At 42.4% G+C, this 21,661-nt stretch overlaps 1 protein-coding gene across 2 annotated transcripts in view; it reads right to left on the minus strand.

The window, feature by feature from the left end:
• The window catches only part of LOC120949242 (transcription factor Ken 2), a 37,936-nt gene extending 17,720 nt beyond the window's left edge, over positions 1 to 20,216 (minus strand). The window contains exons 1-2 of one of the 2 annotated variants that reach the window (XM_040366420.2): positions 19,260 to 20,216; positions 1,734 to 2,201 (exon numbers count right to left, since the gene is read on the minus strand). In XM_040366420.2, the coding sequence (XP_040222354.2) occupies positions 1,734 to 1,743 (10 nt within the window). In that variant the 5' untranslated portion in view covers positions 1,744 to 2,201; positions 19,260 to 20,216. Of the gene's footprint in view, positions 1 to 1,733; positions 2,202 to 14,005; positions 16,000 to 19,259 lie in introns of those variants that run through there. The other variant, XM_040366421.2, reaches the window with a different exon arrangement.
• Between the last annotated feature and the right edge of the window lie 1,445 nt (positions 20,217 to 21,661).

Raw genomic sequence — 21,661 nt, forward strand, 5'->3', positions numbered from 1 at the left:
TTATTCGTTTCACTTTGCGAAGTCGGCACAAAAAACACCGCTTTCTGATTCATACTCACACAGTATACAAACTTTAAGACAGTGAACGAAAGCCACCGGAAGTACACGAAATTTCGTCGATGGATCGCTCACAGTACTCAACGAAAAGTGCTTGTCATCTCTTTTACATACAATCATGTTCAAATATTCAACGTCTTCAAGCCTCTTGCGAAATCCGATAGTATAAATAACAGGTGGTTTATGAGCTCAGATTGACTAGAACTTAAACTGTTTAAAAAAAATGCAAAAACAAACAATTTTGCCCAGATTGGAGTAACCCACTAGGCGCGGGGTGTATGGGAGGGAGACAGTAAATAGCTTCATCAGATTATCTAACGCGGAGAGTTCGGGGAGGGGAAGGTAAAGAAGGGGGGAGGGGAGGGAGGGTGGTGTGCAAATCACAAAGGTAGGGTGGCTTGGTTTTCACCTTTGCCAATAGAATGTCTTATAAGTGTCGTTCCGTTGAGTATCGGGCGCGAAAGTTATTCTGTTGGAATGAGATGAGCATATCTCCAATGAGAAAGGAGGTAGAGAGACAGAGAGGTTCTTACGAACCTCAACAAATCGCAGTACCCCGAGCGCTTGCAGCAGCAGCAGCAGCCCTACCAAACGAAAGAGTGAGTAAGTAGCCTACTACTACTACTGCTGCTACTACTACTACTACAAAGCAAGTGTTCGCTTCGATCGTTGCCGGATCGTCAGTTGGCGCGAGAAAAGCAACGGCAGGCGTACCCGCCGCAAAAAGGCGAACTTGCGCGTGGCTTTTACGAAACGTGTGTTTGTAATAAAACAGTGGACCAACTCAGACGGGAGCTGAGGTGAGAACAGTGGTTAGATGCAAGAAGGGGGGCGTCGCAATGGAAAAGAGAAAGGAAACTAAGATTACAAAACTCAACGATTGGAACCTGACCTAGCTAGCGGGACGGACGGACGCAGGCACAAATGGTGACGTATTGGTGGGGTTTGGTGGGAAGCTAGCGCGAAAAGCGCACATTTTTTCATGTTTCGTTTCGTTTGGACGTTTTACTGGAGTAACCCTGCACAGAGGAGTGGGTGGTGGTAGAGCGTGTCTGAAACAGGACCGGGGATATAGAAATAGTTGATGGCTTTTTAGCTTTGGCGTTTTTGTCCGTTGTGTATGTGTGTTACTAGTAGTTACTATACTGTCATTATAGTACCCCATGGCGTACTGGTGGGGATAAAGATCATTCGCACGGAATAGAACAAGCTGCCTCCCCCTCATAGCACAGGGGTATGAAAAAACAACAAAACTTGAAGTACAGCTGCAACAAAACCTTTCCTCACTGGGGCACATGCTACTCTACTCGTGTGAAGAATGTTCAATCGCAACTATCGCGACGTAGGCTTGTACATGTGAGGAGCAAGGTTTCCTTTCTCTTGTGTAGGCTTGGAAAGCGAAATCTTACAATAATCAACGACGATATATCGAATATAACATTACGCATCACATTACGCACATCATGGTTTCTCTGCATCAGGTATTCTATTTGTATTCCTTTTCTAGATTCTTTAACTGAGATTAAAACGTAAACTCGGGAGTCGTTCGTTATGTTAAATGTTAAATATTTTACATTCGCAACGACTTCGTACTCAAAATCTATCTTTACAGTATTTTATGGTAAAACAAGCTTCAATACGAAGCAAACACGCGTGAGACAAGATGTAACACTTACCTCCAAGCATTTAAACACTGCTTTTCTTACTCCGGTCACAACGTAGAAATGTGGAATATTCAATGGTGCTCCTCCGGGAACACCCCCACGTGCGTGAATTGAAATTTCTACTGTAGTATATGATTAGTGCAACCGTAAGCGTTGCACCAAAAAAACTATTTTGTAATGGAATGTCGTTTGCAGGCAGACTGCTTACCACCACTACTACTACGACTACTATTGCTACTACTACTGTTGCTAATATTTGTAGTTTCCACGCTATCTTTGGATTCTCGTCTTTGATACACTAATGTTGTCGCTACGTTTGATGGGAATGTGATAATCCTTCCTAGTGGCAGGGTTTGGTCTTGGGTTGAGAAGGTTGAGAAGGGTGAAGCGACGGGTATTGATGTCTATTTTGCATCTGGCTGGCGGTGAGCGGCTTTCGCACTACCGATGTCATTCGAAACGTTACACGGTATTACCATGCTGAAAGAAATAAGAAAATAGTACAACACATTTGTAAATATGCGCTTTGCTGGCAGTTAATTAAATTAAACCTAATTTTATGTAAAAACCAATGCAGCAATATCATCTAAACATTTCTAACTCATAAATCTCGTTTCCAATGACGTCTAATTTCCCATTAGACAATGATCACTTTGTCATACTGGCATCTGTAGCTCGTATAAGCGTGATTTTCATCAAGGAATGCTATTGTCCATACTCAGTGGCGTAGAAAATTGGTTGACAACAAAACGCGCCGCTCAATACTGCAAGAAACTGGAGCAGCTACTGAATATGCCCTTGTTTGATATTTAAGTATGGCGATAGATTTACAACCTCCAATATAGTATGCTCTCGTTTCTATTCGCATTCCACAGCTTTTGCGTATGCGTGTATGTCGCTTTTTGCATAAAAGCAAACCGATCATCCAGAGATTAGAAAAGCACTGCCTCTATAGCCTGAAGACTTGTACATGAAGCGAGCAACAATAATTTTAGCACAGATCATTTGACCCATTGTTCGAACGATTCGGGTTAGAGGGAGCGTTGCGCCAGCACACAGTCGACGCACACAGTCTCGGTTGCATGCAGGGAGTGATATACTGGTGGCGACAGTGTAGAATGTGTGTGTCTGTGTGTGTTTTTTTGCAGTTAGTGCCAGCTTCCATCTGGGTGCGGTAGGTAATGTACCTTTATTATGTATCGATTCATTTTCCACTTTGAGGTCGATCTTTCCGAGTTCCGGCAAGACTGACAATCAGTTCCCGGACAACACCCAACGAACCCATTCATGTTACGTAATCCAACGGGGGAGAAGCTACACCTCACTGCAGTGAACAAATTGAATGGACCAACACACCACTTTCTATTGGATGGCGATAGGAAAAAAGAAAAACAACATGTAACAATTCAGCGGAAATGAATTGATTGGATGAGGTAAGCTTTCGCGCCATGAGAAAAACTATCACACCCGACCTTTACCTGACGTGCAACACAATGGGTTGTTTTTGTTGGTTTGGAGAAGTTCTACTAAAACTGTTTTTTTGTTGTTGTGTGCATTCTACTTACGTACTAACGTACAAATTTGCTTACGCCTAGCTGCTGCATTCAGTAGAGTTCAATTGCAACGTTGTGTCTATCTTCTGCCCCGTTTTAGCTCTGTGCAATAGTGTATTAAAGTGTGAGCGAACAGTACTGTCGAGCATATTGTTTCAAACACACATTTACGTGAGGTAAGGTTCATTTAAGAAACTGTTTCGTTACATCGTATGATGATAATTGATAACACATATCTTTTCACCGACTGTTACCCTTAATGATTTCCTTAAGCAGGTTTGTCTCATGCGATTGTCCCAAGCGAGTTTTCGTACAGTTTTAGAGCACCACAGTCAAGAAAACCTTCAAACCATAAACCCCCTTTGTGGCATTGAGATATTTTTACAACCAACAGGGCGCGCAGTGCGTAGCTTGGAATCAGAGAAACATACTTATCTCCAACATAATCACACCAAGCAGTTTTTTAGTCACCTGTTTCTATTTTTGGACCGACTCGAGTCGATTGATTGCGATAAGACCAGCAGATTGTTTGGCAGTGAAGAAAGCATCAAACCCCAGAGACCAATCAGTAGATTCGTTCCTTTCGTTTTTTTTTCGCTTGTCTTCACTTTCACAGTTACCGTGCGCGTGTTATTTTATCAGTTTGAGACGTGGTGGAATTTTGGAACACACACACACTCACACATACACACATATACGCAATTCTTTTCCATTGTTTCGTGCCTACCATTTCGTACTTAGCTGATAACATCATCCAAACTACACTAGCGCCAACAAGATAACAGCGATGAAGGGCGGTATCATGCTGGTCCAGATTCTTTTCGGTAGTGCTAACTTGCGCTTAATTCAGTGTCACAAGATTAGCAGTTCAACTTATACCGCAGTAATTCGGTGTGTGTTCTTTTTAAGAAATGCAAAATGTTTTTTTTTGTCGTTTTATTATTTTCCTGCAATTCATAACGCCTTTATCAACGTTTTCAGCTTTAACTACAGTAAATAAAACTCAAGAGAGACAGTTAATTTCCTTAAATTCCTCAAACTCTACACACGCGGTGACATCGATACATATACACCATTCATCGTTTCAGGAAGTTCGCGTTTCGCGGAATGTTTTGCAACATTCTTGGTGTAGGCTCTTGCGAAGACCGTGTGATAGTTAAATCCACTGTTACACACGTAATTGTACCATACCAAGCAATTGTCAAACTGTATAATGAAAAACAACCATAAACCACCTCACTTTTCGACAGCGCGATCAGCGCGTGGTGTCATGCGTGATGCCCACGTTTGTCAAATACTTTACACGGTCTCGCTCTCTCTGTTTATTATAAACTTTGTCTGCGTGTTTTAATGCGCGCTGTGATCTTTGTGCGCGTGTTCAGCCGTATTGGCTTGCGACAGATATTTTTTTCTTAAAAAATGTTAAGTTTTAGTTTTGTATTTCGTTTTTTTTTTTGTTTGCTACCTGTATCACTGACAACCGGAAAGGTCTGATTATCGCGTAGGGTAATACACGCATTGGCGCGTGTCTGGAACGTGTTTCGAATGCACATTTCATAGCCACACAAAAGCAGGGTGCAGTTACAAAAAGAACACTCCGAAGCGTCAGTAGGAAAGAATCGTTGCCAGTGCAAAAACTCTAACACTCTAAGCGCAATTTTCTATCACTCCCAGCGAGCTGCATTAGCTCGGAAATCAAGGCCATCGCATTTGTTGCTCAGGAAACTATCCACTCCTACAGCACACACCGAATCAATGAAAACCTTTGTTTCTCGAGTGACTGCCGAGCATCTCCCGGACGAGTGAACGGATCATTCGTCTTAGTACCAAGTACGCTGTACGAAATCTTTAAACACATTTACGGAAGGAATCGTGATTTGACGCCACAATCGTGCATTATCCACTAGCAAGATCTCATCCATACTGCCTACGAGCGCAGGAGAGCGTTGCAAAGCAGCTTTGGAAGGGCAAAGATGATCGTGATGTTGCCTTTAAAACGCGGTAGTTGTTTCTACCGCTACTACACAGCTTTAGGAACCGAACAAGCATATGATGAGTAAAGCGAACCGAGTTACTAACACTTATAGCAATATAGAAGGGAGTGCTGGTGATGTAATCCGTTCTACGGATAAACACCAGCAGATCGATCGTAAAGCCATCGTTTGGAGTAAAAACGAACAATATCTTCGCTTGCGGGTAAAAGGAATGCGCCTACAGGGACCACAGTGCAGTGTATTCTCCCCAGTAGGTATCATTCATGATTGCTCAATTGCATCAATCAGTGGCTTATGCCCGTCTCAATTTTACAAGGAGTGTAACATTGTTGGATGATTACATTTGCTGATATAAAGTCGAGTTTATTATTCTGCTTTCCCTCAGGCATTTGTATACGAAAAGATAATGGAAAATACGATTAGGATCACTCTAAAATTTTGTTCAAATACACTTCAAACTAATTACACATGAACTAGTATTCATACAGTCACGCCTCTACTTTCCTACCTTCAACAATGAATCAGGACGAATTCTCAAATGCACAATATATCTTCAAATCACACAAAAACTATCAACTCATAAAAACAAACTCAACAGCAACATACTTCACCCTTACGGTGTTGCGCAAACTTCTGACTGACGCTAAGCGAACCTTAGCGGCAAAATTCGCTTATCGGACACCTTGCTCACAGTTGATAGCGCGATTATTTAAAGGTAAATAAATTTCACCTTGAAGTTTAAATTTGACTGCCTTTACACTTTCATTTACTGTCCAAGAACGACGTCCGCAGTAAAAATTATTTGTTTTTTTTTTTTTGGCATGTGAGATAATAGTTCCACCAGTGCATGTGTTTGACGGAATGGTACCACACCTGTTTAAAGAATGGTTCTTTAAAACGCTCCCCTCAGTCAATCAACAGTCAATATGTTCAAAGTTTAAAGGCGTATGCAACGAATGAACACAATTAGTTGAATACATACATAAATTAAGTATCGTAAAACTATATCCCATGCAATGTTCGTAGTAGTGAAACTACGCGCTATAAAGTTTACGCAACAAGTTGACATAGTCGAAAGTGTAAGCGGAAGAAATTAAACAACATAAAACACGCACTCACACTCTTGTTACATACGCTTACCTACACGAGCTCATCATCCAGTTTTGGGGTAATCTGTCATGTGTGGTTTTGTCACTTTTCCCTATCTTTCAAGGCAGTTCTAGCAGCGCGTTTAAGAGTCTATGTTTTGTTTGTCGTTTGTAAGCTGCGCAACACTACGCAGTACTGTTACACTGGGGTAACTGATTGGTGTTTTAACTGTATACTAATTTCAACAAACCCAAGGTGGTGAGGGATATGGGAGGAAGGGAGAAACCATGTTTTAATAAAGTTTATTTATCAGTTTATGCCATATTTTGTTACATTCACTAGGCGTTTATGTACAATATCGAAATTATTGTTTTAATATATACACCACCATGCGCTAAAATGTTGAATGCTCTATACTGAAACTCGAAAAAAAAACTGGAATACGCAAAAGATCTAGTGTTTCTATTATGCCTGATTGGGTTTTTTCTTCATTCAAACGGCTTGCTATGCACGGTAGGCAAGCTAGAAAGCGACAGAGTTGCACCATCGTGTTCCCTCCCTTCCCTCCGCACCGGTCGCTTTGTTTCAGTTTTGCTGCTTGCTGCACTGCATTTCGATCGTGTGTGAATGTATTCGACCTAAATTCCCCAAATTGTGCACGCCATATGCTGTGTCGCCTTCTATTCGATCCATTGCACCAGCTGCACATGAGTGACGTTTTTGACGAGCTGAACCTACGAACCTTAGGCAAACTCAGCACTCTTCGTGCTTCACCATGCCGCTCCCGTCCAATCGAAGCGCCATTGGATACCAATACGCAAACTCTCGCACACATTCTCGCGTGTCAGAACGACAATCGCATGTTCTGGGAGCGAACAAAAAGTGCCGCATCTAGGCTCTGCGATCACGATCGCGATCGCGATCAACTTTTTTTTTCTTTAGCTTTCTCGAGTGTCTATTCTTTCACACATCCATTAGCAAGCGGACAAATGTCGACATCGTTCAAAGCCTGACCAGGCTAGACGATCATGCATTTGCTCGAACATGTCACCGGTCTTGCCAGCACTGTCTTTCAAGCTGGTGTAATTGGATCATACTCTTCTTCAGTGGACACTCCAAACCCTGAGGAAAGATGGGGTAAAGCATTGTGTAATATTTCGTGTACTAAATTTCCCCCTCCGAATCACATCGATTAGAACTTTCACGGATTTGAACTGATAATTAATAGAGAATTTTTTAGTGACTTTTCGTTCTTAGCTTTCAACATATTTTGCTCAAGTACATCACCCATGGTATCCCTTTAGTGAACATATGGTTAGCAGCCATACACCAATTAGATAAAGTTCCTTAAATAAATGTATAAAATGTCTACGTCCAAGGAAAAAAACTTCAATTTCGATTCATATTCATTCTCTATTCATTTTTACACTAACGTCGATGGATGTAGCTTTAACAAATATCAAACATGCTTCCAATGCTTCACACACCAGAAGTAGTCACGTGACACTCGAAGTGCAGCTGTTGCTATGCTATGGCGAATCGAATGTAAACGACTTTCGCCGTAGGTCATCGTCGCCATCATACGTGTATCGGAATTGCAGACGTGTCGATTTTTGTCTTGGTTTTCCTTGGAACCAGCGCTCCACGTCGTAGACACTGTCCGCGCAAAGCTACCGAATGATTGATTACGACTGCTATTTTATGGCCCCATTTTGTGTGGTTGCAGTAAGCGATTCTATATGTATGAGTGGATATGTGTTTGTGTTTCTTCACATTTTGCTGGGTCACCTCAAATTTCTCCCATTATACTCCGCCCGGGAATGTACTGTGTTTCGGGGGTGATTTCGTGAATTATCGTGTTATCAGCTAAGATAAGGAGTTTTACTTCACTTGTTAAGCTAAAGGATTTGGCGATCGGCTAAAAAGTACAACAGCACAACCAAATACCTGATTCGATTTCAAGGCGACAGCGGTTGCCTTTTGTTCGGAGTGATTGATTGACAGGTGTTAGAATTTGGCAGAATATTTTTACATGTAATAATACTTCAGTTCAGCATGGGTGGTGGTGCTTAGTGATTGTATTTGCACTATAATATAACAACAGTGCACCTAGGCGATGATGTCATAGATGGCCAACATCACAATCAACATCATGCCAGTGTGAGCGGCGAAATGCCAATGGATAGGAGAGCCGAGACCAGCACGCACTCTCGTGTGTCGTGAAATTGATGACGCTCGAAAATTGTGCCCTGTCCAAATTCAGAGCCAAAGACATGTGCAGCGAAGAGTCGCCCGAACCTGATTGGTAAAAACTGGCAATTTGCACGATCTCGCACAAAAAAAAAACGCCACGCAAAGTGCGACCCCCTCGTTGTCGAACGTCGGGGCATACTCAATATAGAAATCCATTCGTATTTGCTATGCTGAGGAGCAATGTATGTTGGAGGCCCCGCAGCGCAGTGAATCCGTCACCCGGCATAATTTATAATTATATCATTTATTTTTGTGTACAAAATCGCCACTACACGCTGCTCTGACTCCCGGGCCTGCGGCGGCCTGTGCGTAGTATAATCTGTCATTGGTAAAAATGAGGAGCAGCACATGATCGTAGCGGCGGTTTGCTTAGTAGCCTCCTTTCCGCGATCACCGAAGGACTGTAGTTTCTGCCAGACGTACCTAAGCAATGACATAAATCACACCTCGCAAATCGTAAGCCATAAGTGCGCCAGATCGGCCAAGACGAGTGCAAACTGCGATCGCCAAGGATCACCACGCGTACTAGAACGACAATATTGGTCAATTTCTTTTGGCCCAGTTGAACTTGCTGGCTAGGTGCACAGTGCAATAATTCGTAGTGTTGCGCAGCCGGTGCATGGTGCCGAAAGTAGCTCTCGCGCCGATTTAACGCGATCTTCGGCTGTGGACAATTTGAGAAATTTAATTTTAATTATTAATAATAGGATAGACCAGACCGGGCGAAATGCACACACAACGAAAGCCAGGAATTTGGCCCATGTCATGCCGGTTACGGTACGGGCGTACGGTTACGGTTACCGCCATGCATCGCTTCCTGACCATTTCGCAATTCGTTTGTTCATTTTTTAGTCTGCTTGCTGCGTCATTATTCGGTCTATCTTGCCAATCACCCATAGCACTGTAGCGTTTGCAATAGGTTTCGAAAACAGACGGAGAAAGGATCCTGGGAGAAGAGCATGGATTGAATTTGTACTATCTTATCGCATACTAAAATTTGGTTTCACCGTTTGGTTGCCACCAAAATCAAATTGCCTGATGTGGCTTATCTTATGTTTGTTCGTCGAGAAATGGTCAACGATAAAGTGTGAGACGTTACGTGAGAAAGTCTGACAAGTAAGAACGGCCAAAAATGTAACGTAGGTATATTGTTACCTTGGTTATGCTAACAAGCCAAACAAGTCAGCTGTTTCGATAAAAGGAATGAGATGATGAGTGTATCACATTTCATTATCTCTCTCTCTCTCTCTCTCTCTCTCTCTCTCTCTCTCTCTCTCTCTTTCTCTCTCTCTTTCTCTCTCTCTCTCTTTCTCTCTCTCTCTCTCTCTCTTTCTCTCTCTTTCTCTCTCTCTCGCTGAAAAAAATGAAAAAAAAATCGCTGTTTACAAATTATATATGTTGCTAAAGACGTGTGAGCTAATTATTGCTATAGATTTGTTTATCCATTTCAACTATTGAAAATCTACAAACTACAAACTCCGGTCTGCCAAGTGTAGGCTATGTTAAAGCAAATGTAACATAAACGTTATGTGATGCTAAGAAATATGCCACAATAAGTGAGAAAATCTAGCGACTCAATGTGGAGAGAAGCGGAGCAGACGTATCACCTCGGTGCGGGCTAAATGGAGTCAAGTAAATGCGGTTTAACCTAGTTGAGTCAAAACCCGTCCACCAAACCCATCCCATACCCAACACCATCCCACCATGCGCAACTCCAAGCGACACTTCGATTTCAAATGCAATGGCTGGCCAATGTTCACCCCCACATACTCTCACACACACACACACACAGCGCTGCAAAAGCGCGGTAGAAAAGCGACGGTACAGCGGGAAAGGCGCGTGTAGATCGCAACGTTCGCGCAATAGTACGCGGCCACCCCGCGGTCGGGTGTCGCGATCATTCACGACACGGCCGCACGATCGACAAAATGTGCGGTGAAAGGAGGAAGTGAGAGCAAGAGCAAGAGAGTGTGTGGAAGCAATGTTGCAGCAATGGGGGCCTGTATGTGCCTCCAACTGTGACTCAATGTCCATGCTAGTGAATGTGTGTGCGTAAGGGTAAAAAGACGCACGTGAGGAGCGAACGAGACAGGTTCGCTTTGGTGAGAGAGGAACAGCACACGAAAAGATCATTCATCGGTGAGCGGAAAGTGAAGGTTTTTTTTTCTGTTCACTTTTTTGATGCTGATGCTACTAGGTGGGCGGGTTGGCTGTCGGGTGGGCGAAAGGGTTGTGGCAGAGTAACGCACCCCTTTGCGGGAGCAAGGGACGCGAGCAAAGAGGGACACCGTCAAGGGGAGGGAGCGCATGGTGCCACGGTGGTTTAGGGGGAAAGATCAAGGTACTTTTACACTGTAGCGCGGAGACCCATATGAAATTTATGCTCGTTGCATAATCGCTTCACTTTCGATTCATCAGCTTTACTCCACATGGCCGACAGCGATCCCACGCTCGGTGAGTGCGGAAGGGAGACGAGCTGGTTCGCATCGTATCACTGTGTGTATGTGTGAGTGTTGTAAGCACACGACGGCGCCTCAACACTGCGACATTTGAAGTACTGCTGGGGATCGACTTTTGTGCAAACGGTGGAGATGGAAGGATGGGATATTTTGTTTTGTGTTGTTTCTTTTCTTCTTTTTCGTTCTTATGTTCAGTTATGCCAGGGCTGGTGGCGTCATCTCAGCATATTGTGAAGCATATTGACGAGGCTACGTTGCTACTAGACGTACACATATATGGGAAAAATAAAACAAACAGTTACATTTTGTGCGACAGTTTCCAACAAACGAGTTATTCAATTATATTGCTAAAAGTGAAAATAATTTCATTCTACAACAATGTAGCTTCCCGCCTGGGATTAAAACCAATCGCATCAAACCACCTCTTCGGTACAGTTTCATCGCCTCACGGTACAACATCTGTTCCACATTGATAACAAAGCTAGTCGAAGTATGTATAGAAAGCGGCAAAGGTGCGAATGCCAACCGCTTTCTTCATGCAAGCCCGCACTGCCGGTTCTTGGGCAGCCTAATCAAACTGTAGCTGACCTACTAAACTTCCCGATAAGGAATCTTCGCCTCAACTCTAGTGAGCGTAGATCTGATGCCATGCGTAGGGTCACTAGTAACAAAGACCAGTATTGATCCGATAAATGGAGTGTTAAGTTTTGTTCTTACATCATAGCTGACACAACAAGCCAAATGAACATTAATGTATTTGCAATTCAAATGCTAAACTGGACTGCACTGGATGTCCGCCACGTGTCACTTCTCTTAGTTCATAGTTTAGTTTAAACAAAATCATTCAATCCATTTGTGCGTTTCGTCTAAGCTACTTTCTATGGCTGCAAAGCAAAACGAAACACAACGGCACATTCGCAAACTCTCTGCGTCGTGCGACGAACCAACCGTGCGCATCTGGACAATTCAAGCGCTTTGGTAACAACATAGGAGCGAAACGTTGTACCCCAAGCAATTGCAGATTATGACAGCAAGACCGTGCATCAACGTGCGGCAATGGGGATGCACCAAAGAGAAACACGAACAGTTGACAGTAGAGACGGTATCGCCACTGCTTGGGAGTATGCGCCGACGATTGCATAATTTTCGGCCAGTTTAGTCGGTAGACACTTTCACCTCTGCGGTACCGAGCGAGACGAGTTGTTAGTTACCATCGTTTTTTTTAGTTCAATCGGTCAATATAGAATTAAAAAGTAATAAGTAATTAAGTAGTAAAAGTAAAAGCGCTAGTTACAAACATGCATAATGAAAAGTGGAAATCTTGGTTAATTAAGAAGTTGAAAAATACGGCAAATATATATTTTCAGAGATCATTATAGGTGGTTGATAGTGAAAATAACTGCAATTTTTTTTAAATTAATGTTACTATTAAACATTTATTAGTAAACATTTATTGGACAATCGTAGAATGAAATTAATATCAATGTTTCGGTCCTTTAAAGATATAAAAAACTGATAAAAAAAATTGATAAAACTGATAGCAAAAATACGTAATCTTTAGCCAAAGCATAATACATAATAAGAAATGCGCACCATCCTTTACACCCAAAATAGTTACCGTGAACCAATTGTACTAGAAAGTATCGACGGATGGCACATTTTCCGATGACAAAAAGTGTCCGGTGCTACTCACCACCTATTATATCGGCAGCATGTCTGTTGTAACTCATGCGCAACCGGAATGCATAATGATGAGTACCCAAGGTCAGCACAGCTCTGTTGCCGATCGTCACACACAGAGAGAAAACCTTAGTATGTGTGTTTTCCTGATTTTATTTCCACAACCACTATGGTCACCTAGCCGAACGAGCGGTGAGGAAACTTTCGACACTTCTGCGACGATTTACTATGACTTGTGAAATGTGTATGTGTGTTTTTTTTAGCAACTGAAGGGCGCCACGTTTTGTGGTTGATAAGCGTTCCTGAAACCGTACGAAAAACGTTCAAAGATAGTGTGCCACACAAGCGGTCCAATTACTTGTTGTACAGGTAAGTTTTTGTATTTGTGGAAAAGAAAGAGTATAACACTGGTTTGCTTTAAGCTGCTCACCAGTCAGGCCTCCAGCTAGCAGCGACAAGATAATGTAGATGTGCTTTCTCGCATGAGTAAACTACCTCCAGGCGGTGGAATCCACGCGATCACCATATGCACGTATGTGCGTTCTATCCTTACGCACTATATTTCGGGCGTGTGTGTATTTATGGAGCAACCAAGGCCACTGAAAACCCGCGACACTATGCAAGTGTGTAAGTGCTGTAAGTCATCAAACGTCACGGCCGTATCAACCGTGTCAGCTGGTTGCTACATCGAAATGCCGTCTCATATATTATGCTGCGTGTGTCATTCTCAGAGGCTTTCGCTCGCTCTCCATTTCTTGGCCTTTATTACTTATTGACCTCTCACATGCGTTAAACTAGTTACAAAAGAATCAAACCATTCACAACCGAAACGAAGCGGCACCGAGAGTGCGATGCTTTACTCGTACAGTTATTTTGGCTTATCAAATTCTTATACATTTGTCAATGCATTTGCTTTACAATAGTAACACGAAGCGACTCAAGAGGAACGTTTCTACGAGGAGAAACGGGGGGATCAAACCCTTTGCCCCCAGAACCAGCTTATTTCCTTTACGTATCAATGATTAGCTACGAAACGATTGCCCAATCACCTTCTATCCAGGGCCATTCGAGGCTCGGAACGTGTTTGTGCGTGTGCGTTTGCCCTCCATACAGGCACCACGATCTTATGCGCATTCGTAAGTATGCTAGTGTAGGAGTGAGAGCATTGGAAGGAAGAAATAATCATTGACCTTCACTGGTAAACAAAACATTCAACCTCCCTCTCGAAAACTAACACCTCTCAACGTACTACTCACCGTTAGTGTGTCACCGAAAAACAGCGACGCGGCATTAGAGAACGATGCCATCGGGCAGCACACTTCGGAACGGTTGCTGAAGGGCCTGAGCGTCCGTGATTGTTTTTCGAAGCGTCACTTATACACGCGCAGGGACATGCGACGAAATTTTGGTCAGCGTTTCAATACGAATCGAAGCGCTTTACTATGGAAGAATATAGACATAGGTAACCCCGAATATGTGTCGCCGTCGTACGCGATCAAACTCTCACACATGCCTAGGTCGAACGCACGCACGCACGGTCGCGGTTGCGATCGCAGCTGGTATCTCCGGATGTTCGGCTATGACATTGGATCAGCCACATACATAGCTTCTTGCGACACTTTGCGTGCGTGCCCGTATTGTCACGCGTCCGCCGTTCGTATTGGTGTTTCCATTAGCGGCTATGGCATTTCGATGGATACGATACGGAGATGCGGGAACAAATAACCATATGGTTATTCCTATCTCTATCAAACTGTCCATACCATTCTTTCCCTACATTTTCATTGCTTCATATCATCCACGATTTCGCGCAAGTATAATACTTTCTCTAGCAGTACTACCAACTACTGCTACTTCGAGAACTACTGAAACCACCACCACTGCTGTCCGCCATATTGCTAGCTGACTGGATGTTAGGTAGGCAAGGTCGATGTTGTTAGTTTTCAAATTAGCAGTGCTACGAATTTGCTTTTGATTTGGTAACGATGTGTTGTAATGTGAAAGCCCACCGCGATACAGCTAGAAACCAATACACTCGAAACGACAACCAAAACTATGTACATATTTTACTCCTCGTATATTTCACTGATTGACTGCTACTAAGCACTGGTGTAGTTCAAGCTTAAAAAGTACGACTCATACATCTGAGTGTAATGCATTTTTTGCCTCAACTTCTCAGAAATTTTATCCCAGACAATTTGGTTTTGTAAATGTTTCCAACCTGTTCATATTACCTCGATTACAGAAAACTTCACTTATTCTCCATCTCCAATGTACGGTATAATGTTTGCGTCCCCTAGACATATCGATCAGCACCTATTGAGCGAAACAACCAATATCCGTCCGAGTGAAAGTACCAACAACAACCCAATTTCACCCACATCTGTCGGTTGCGTGGTCTCCGAAATGCCAGACGTTGTCGATTACGTGTAGCCGCCATGGCTTATGCAATCGTGTCTGATCGACGATCTTTCACCGGTGATCCCCACGGTGCGTGCGTATCGCACACTACAAACGCTGCTCAACATCGGGGGCTGGGAAGCGAGCTGATGAAAGCGAAAGTCGCATCACAATGAGAGTGACACATTGCCGCGAGAATACGCGCACACGCACCGCCGCCAAACAGGCGGCACCGGATGGCAACGTAGAGTTGTGGAGGAACGAACGGCGGTAGCGGCCACCATACCATCAAACTCCCCACTCCGAAGAAACCAGTATGCGCCAAACCGTACCCCGGTGTTACCATTACCAACACGCAGAGAGAAGCGTTCTTCGCTGCACGAACCGAACTGATTATGTTTGGCCCGGTTTTATTTCGTTGCCTCATCCGTTCCGTTCCGTTCGGTTTGCTTTCTGTTTCGTCCGGTCTCCTTTCCATGCATTGCGTTGCCCATTTTTTCTGCCCGAGCGTGCGGTGAAAGTGGATTAGCGAAGGTTAAGCCACTTACGCTTCGCACTCTGCACTTTCGATAGTTCGTAGCGACCGAACAGCTACAGGCAAATTCGATGCTAGCTCCACACGATCTTTGCCCGAGCTTTTGTTTCCATAGCCCGAGTTTCAAGCGCCTTGAAACGGCTATTTTGCTCAACCGTCTGTGCAAACACGAATAGGCGAAATGCAGACAGTCACGGTTAACGTAACGCCTTGCGGTGTGCCGGCCTAACGATCGCAACCGAACCATCTTCCGGTCCGGTTACGGAGGTTTTGACCGTCATTCAAAAGTAGCGTATTGTATTATAAACACACACACACACACACACACACATACAAATACATATTTGCACACCACTATTGGTTATTAGTCCACTGATTGGTTGCTTTAAAATTTCTAATTAGGATGTTAATGAAAAAGTGTGAGTTTATAATGAAATTGTTACGAGTTCGGTAAGAAAATAAGATGGTAATCGTAAGTTAACCAATACTTTGAAAACAATTCATTCACCACACTGATGTAGAAAAGTATATTATTGAAAAGTATTTACAACGCATATAAATTGAATACTTCAATATCCTTTCTACATTCATCTGTTATTAGCTCGACTGTATGAGATGAAGCCACGCATTTTTCAAAAGAAGCGCAAACGTTTCTCCTTTCTTTGTGTTTAAACTTACAAATACATAAGTGCTTAGAACCTTCAACGAACCTTATCGCAAAATCCACCATTTCCTGTGAACCATCCTGGTTGAACGAGACCTGGGCGACGAAACTGTCGAACAGTATACACCCTTGGCCTGTTCAGCTTCGCATTAGATAATCACACGCCTTTAGATTTTTCTCCTTTCCCCGGTCCATTGTTTGCTACTGCCCCGGTCTTTTTCGTTCGTTCCTTTCCCTTGATGTGTGGGCTCTTTAGTTATCAACCGTTTTCTCATTTTATTCGCTTCATCAAACATAGGATGTCCCAAAACGCAGCCAAACTTTGCGTACACAACGCGTGTATTAGTGCAACCGTTGATATCCCGCCGCACGAGAGAAAGGAAGCAAGGAAAAAGGAGGAGGAGTGCAAGCTGGGTGTGCAGGATGCAAGGGGAGTGGTGTATTGGTGCAGATATAAAGGGAGAGAAAAACTGCATCCCTGCTTTTCTTCTGCTTGCTTGTTCGCCTTTACCCTTCTCTAAAACACACAGTTCAGTAGGGTAGGAGGCGTACACACACAAGTACACATACACATATATTTTGAATAAAGGGACCTAATGCAAGAGAAATCCCTCGAGCATAAAGTACACTGCATTTCCAGCAAAGGGGCAAGTACACCAATTCTAAGCGTCATAAAATGATTCCTTTTGGCGAACGCGGCTTGGTGTTTAATTTTCAAAAGTATTGCATATATACAAAATCTAAAATAGATATAGGTGTAATGGATTAATACAACTATTATCGTTTAAGGAATCGTCCATGCTAGTACACCTATTACTTTTACAAAGAAATGCATTTGCTGTTGGGAATTATAAGCGAGGTCAAATGCGTCAGTAGCAAGCAAAGTCATGCTTTGAAATCAGAGACACCATATTTTATACACTTTATCATTGGTAACCAGTATCGACGATACATTTTATCAGGAGAAATACAATACCACAAAATCGACCGTTTAAGGAAACCCGTGAACATAATGTCAAGAGCAAACACCAACCTGTCACGGTGAGGCCACTCTCACAAACCAGTTGGTAAGATTTGCGGCAAGAGAAAGAGAGAAAAACTAAAGAAATAAATAAACAAAAGGGCAATATCATTGTTGGCCGTAGCACTGATTTTGACAATGTTTGAACATATTCAAGGATATCTGTCCGGTCTGATAATTTCGTTGATGGTGAATTTGTTAGCCATCGTTTGGTTGCTGTTTGGCGGATTTTTCAAGGAGTTTTCCAAGGAGTACGATTCCACTTCCATTATTAGTATTGTTCGCGAAAGGATGAAATAACAGCATGGTCTTTTTTTAAATCCACGGTAGTGTTAATTGGAATATTTGGTCATGTTGCATTTTGCCGAATGCTACTGATTCCTTGAAATTCAATTTTCAGACAAAGCTGCTTTGAGCAACACGAAATTTAACAAAATGTCAGTGTACAGTTGCAAGGCTTGAAACGTTGATAGTTATAAAACTGGTTGGTATGCTTTCCATTCTGAAGGAGCCTTTTTGCGGTGGAGTTTTTTTTATAGAAGATTTAGCTATCTGTGTCAAAATCTGTGAATTTTGATACTTTGAAAACAATAATAACAATTTAAATAAAAACAATAACAATATAACCTAAAGCATTAGTCCCATATACTTAGGCACGAAATGTTAACGCTAGAGAATGGCTACAAAAAAGGAATGCTAAGCGAATATGCGCATAACCCCGTCAATTTAATTATGCTTATTAATTATGGGACATCTTTTTAAATTATATTTTAAAAAGATCACTGGGCATCTATTTAAATATGTAAACTATGATTTAAATGCAAGCTTTGTACCAATCTTTTTCTGCACAATAAAATGTTTCCTGCTATTAGCAAGAAAAATCGTAAACAAGACATGATTTGCGAAGATGAGCCAGTACAAGATTGAATTAAAAACAGTCACGTGTAAAAAATCGTTCAAATACACACAAAACTCCTATCTTTGTGTTTTATTTCTGTAATGTGTCGTCCTGTTAACTCGCAACATTTTTCATCTTTCACACTATCACGTTAGTTCAGTGAAATTCGCTAGCGTGATGCACTTTTGCGGGAGGAGTTCCGTTTTTCCATGTTTATACTGTTCTCACCACTTCTGTGTCACCGGTTTTCGTTTTTTGCACACATACACATACACCAACCATACATGAAAACCACACTTTTTGAAGCGTTGTGTAAGTGTTAAATTTGGCTCCCTTTTCTCCCACTGCACAAGCCACAGTGCACACAGTGCATAGGTCACCGATCGACCGAACTTACAGCTCTTATGCTGTAGTAGATTGCAGCAGAAGGTTGAGTTATACCGCCGTAGTACTGGCAAGTTTGGCTTCCGCGTAAAGGTCATAGAGGAAGGATGGATCAACAGAACCAGCAGCAACAATTTCAGCTTCACTTTTCCTTTTACTTCAAACTGGTTTGTCGATCATACGAGCCTTCGTTTCTCTTTCTTGTAGCGTCGTTGCTCTACGTGCTTTTGCGTAATCGACTGTGTAACTTTGTTTTTCTCTTCCTCTTCTTCGTTTTACTTCGTTCGCAAAAAGACAACACGTTTTTAATTCACGCACAGGTACCTAGGTCAGTCGTACGCACTACTTTCGGTCGCGTTTTAAATGAGAAAAAGCATCGCGCACACTATATATGATCTGCTTGCTCTGTGTTTTCTCTGCGCCATCTCTTCTATATTGGTTTTTTTTTGTTTTATTGGTACATACAAATGTTGATGAAATTATTGATGAACTAAACCACTGAATGAAGCAAACTGTGCACTACTACGTGATGTATCAACTATGATAGGACGTTAGTAAAATAATACCCACATACAATACATTCAAACACACACTGAACAAACACTCACCATGCCGGGTTTAATACACTTTTCTGGGATTTTCGCATTCACTTCGTTCTCACAGAACGCAGTTGCGTTTGCAATGCTGGCCTGCTCTATCACACTTTTCAGCGCTTGCTTTACAAACGCGCACGATCATTAGCACCGACCAACTGTGATGATGATGATGATGATTTTTGCCAGCAAATTAGGTAACCACTTGTTGGAGTATTTCACCGCAGTTTAAACTTTGCTTTATTTTGCAGGTTCAATTGCACTCAAAACACTTTTTTGCAGCCTGCCGTTGTACGTGGGGTGTGCGAATGAAGTTAAATATATTGCACCTTCACTGGCTGCATCATCATTCCATTGGGTTTTCTTTAATTTGATGCTTTTGACACAATCGAAACGGGATCGGGATTCCACCTTTGCCAACTATACTCGTCGAACAATTTCCACGAACGACTCCTCTTCAATACAGTAACATTAATACTTTCCACAACAGCATTTCCCTGCGCCACAATGCGCGAGGAGATCCGCCAATTTTATACGGCTAGTTTGCTACAGAATACGGGTCCTCTGTAAAACACGCCCGGTGTGGAAAGAATAGCACGCACCGATGAACATTGTTTTTCGTTTCACTGTACACCATGAAAGCCCTGCCGAACGTGAAGACACTTTCGCGGATGATCCGGCTGGATTACGCGAACGTTTGTGCGAAAGCTAGAGACGCGCGAGGGACAATGGCGCGATCGGACACACCGTAGACGGCTCGCTGCTAGGCTCCAAGGTTTTGGGAACGAAACTTAGGACCAGCCTAGCGGTTGCGATCGAACCGAATAGTTGCAGAGAGCTCGAGGCGGCCGTTCGTCGCCTGCTGTCGTCGTTGTCGTTCCGGTAAAATATCGCGCGCGCGCACGCACTCCGTATGTGAGGTGATCACGACTGTTTTCTCTCGACTGCCTACATCGCCAGCAAGAGCAAAAAAGCAGGCCAAGACCAGCCTAGCATCCCCTTCTTCCAAACAAACGGCCAAGAAAGCGCTGCAGCAGTTTGCTTCCTCTCGGCGCTCTCGAGAGAGAATGCGCGAGCTGCTCTCTCTTTCTCACACATACGCACACTTTATATTGCTCTCTTTCATTCAAAGTATTCTCTCCAGCTTAGGTTGTGCAGTGAAATGTGCTAAAGGTGAGGCTACACGGCTACCCTTTCACATACATTAAGAAGTATTTAAATGTAAATAAAAAAATGCAATTCATATATTTTGCTGCAGTCCGCTCTAGATGGGTAATATTTATTGGCCGCATTTCTCGTTCAGTAAGTGATTTAAAAAATTAAATACACGGTTTTCTCGATGTTCCAAAAACAAAATAAAATAATGATAAAACATTAACGAAAATAAACTTTATTTTATAACATTTTATTATCTGTCTTCCACTAGCAGCATAATACAGTATTTCAAAGGATTTCAAACCTGGAATCCATAACAAACGGTATACTATAGTTCTAACAAAGTAGATGTTGTATAGAACGAATCTAATTCTACGCGAGTTAGAGAGAAAGAGTGAGAGAGAGAAAGAGAGAGAGAGAGAGAGAGACTGGGTAATTCTAAACGATGGAGAGTAAGAGTGAACCGTGTAATCGAGGAAACACCTAAGGTGAGTGAAAAAGTCCGCGATTCAAACCTTCGCCAGTTTGGTGGGAGAGAAGCTGCAGTTGCCTTTTCACTTTTTCTTAAGATCGTAGTAAGTGAAAGGGAGATAAGCGAAATGGTGATTTGGTTAGCAGCTACCTCTACAGGCAATACAGCTTTTTTTTAACGAGAATTGCACGCACCAACAAGATTACCTGTAATGTTTAAGTTATTTTGCTACATCATGTGTCCGATCCAAACCTGAGCCAAATTCAAGAAAAGCTTACTTCAGGAAAGGCTATTCCATGAAAACTGTGGAATAACTCGTAATATCATGTACAGATTAAACAACGGAATTAGTAAGTACTCAATCATCAACGTTTTATTTTTTATTTTTTGGGAAAAAGTGACACATTGTTGACTAGCGGCAGTTATTATTCTATGTTCCTTTTAACTTCAACGCTGTTGTCAAAAAACAGCCAGTAGTAATAGATACAAGCACTCAAGGAAAATGGAAAAAAACAATGAAGGATTAATATCTTTCATGAATACTTTTATTTGCCTTGTATGTTTTAAGGCTTTTTTTCAAATGCAATTTTAGATGTTTTAAGTTGTATTTGTTTTTCGGTTTGTGTACCTCATTTGTTTGCTAGAAAGGGGAAAAATCTGTAACCATGTACGCAAATAAAGGCACCCGATGGAAATAAAACTCGGTTGACATTCAACATGAGAAAATAAAGGCTAAAACAAAGACAGCAACAGTGATCGTAATAAAATGATGTGTACCCAAAGAAAAGCG

The sequence above is a fragment of the Anopheles coluzzii genome, chromosome 2 (assembly GCF_943734685.1).
Source record: "Anopheles coluzzii chromosome 2, AcolN3, whole genome shotgun sequence".
NCBI lineage: Eukaryota > Metazoa > Arthropoda > Insecta > Diptera > Culicidae > Anopheles > Anopheles coluzzii.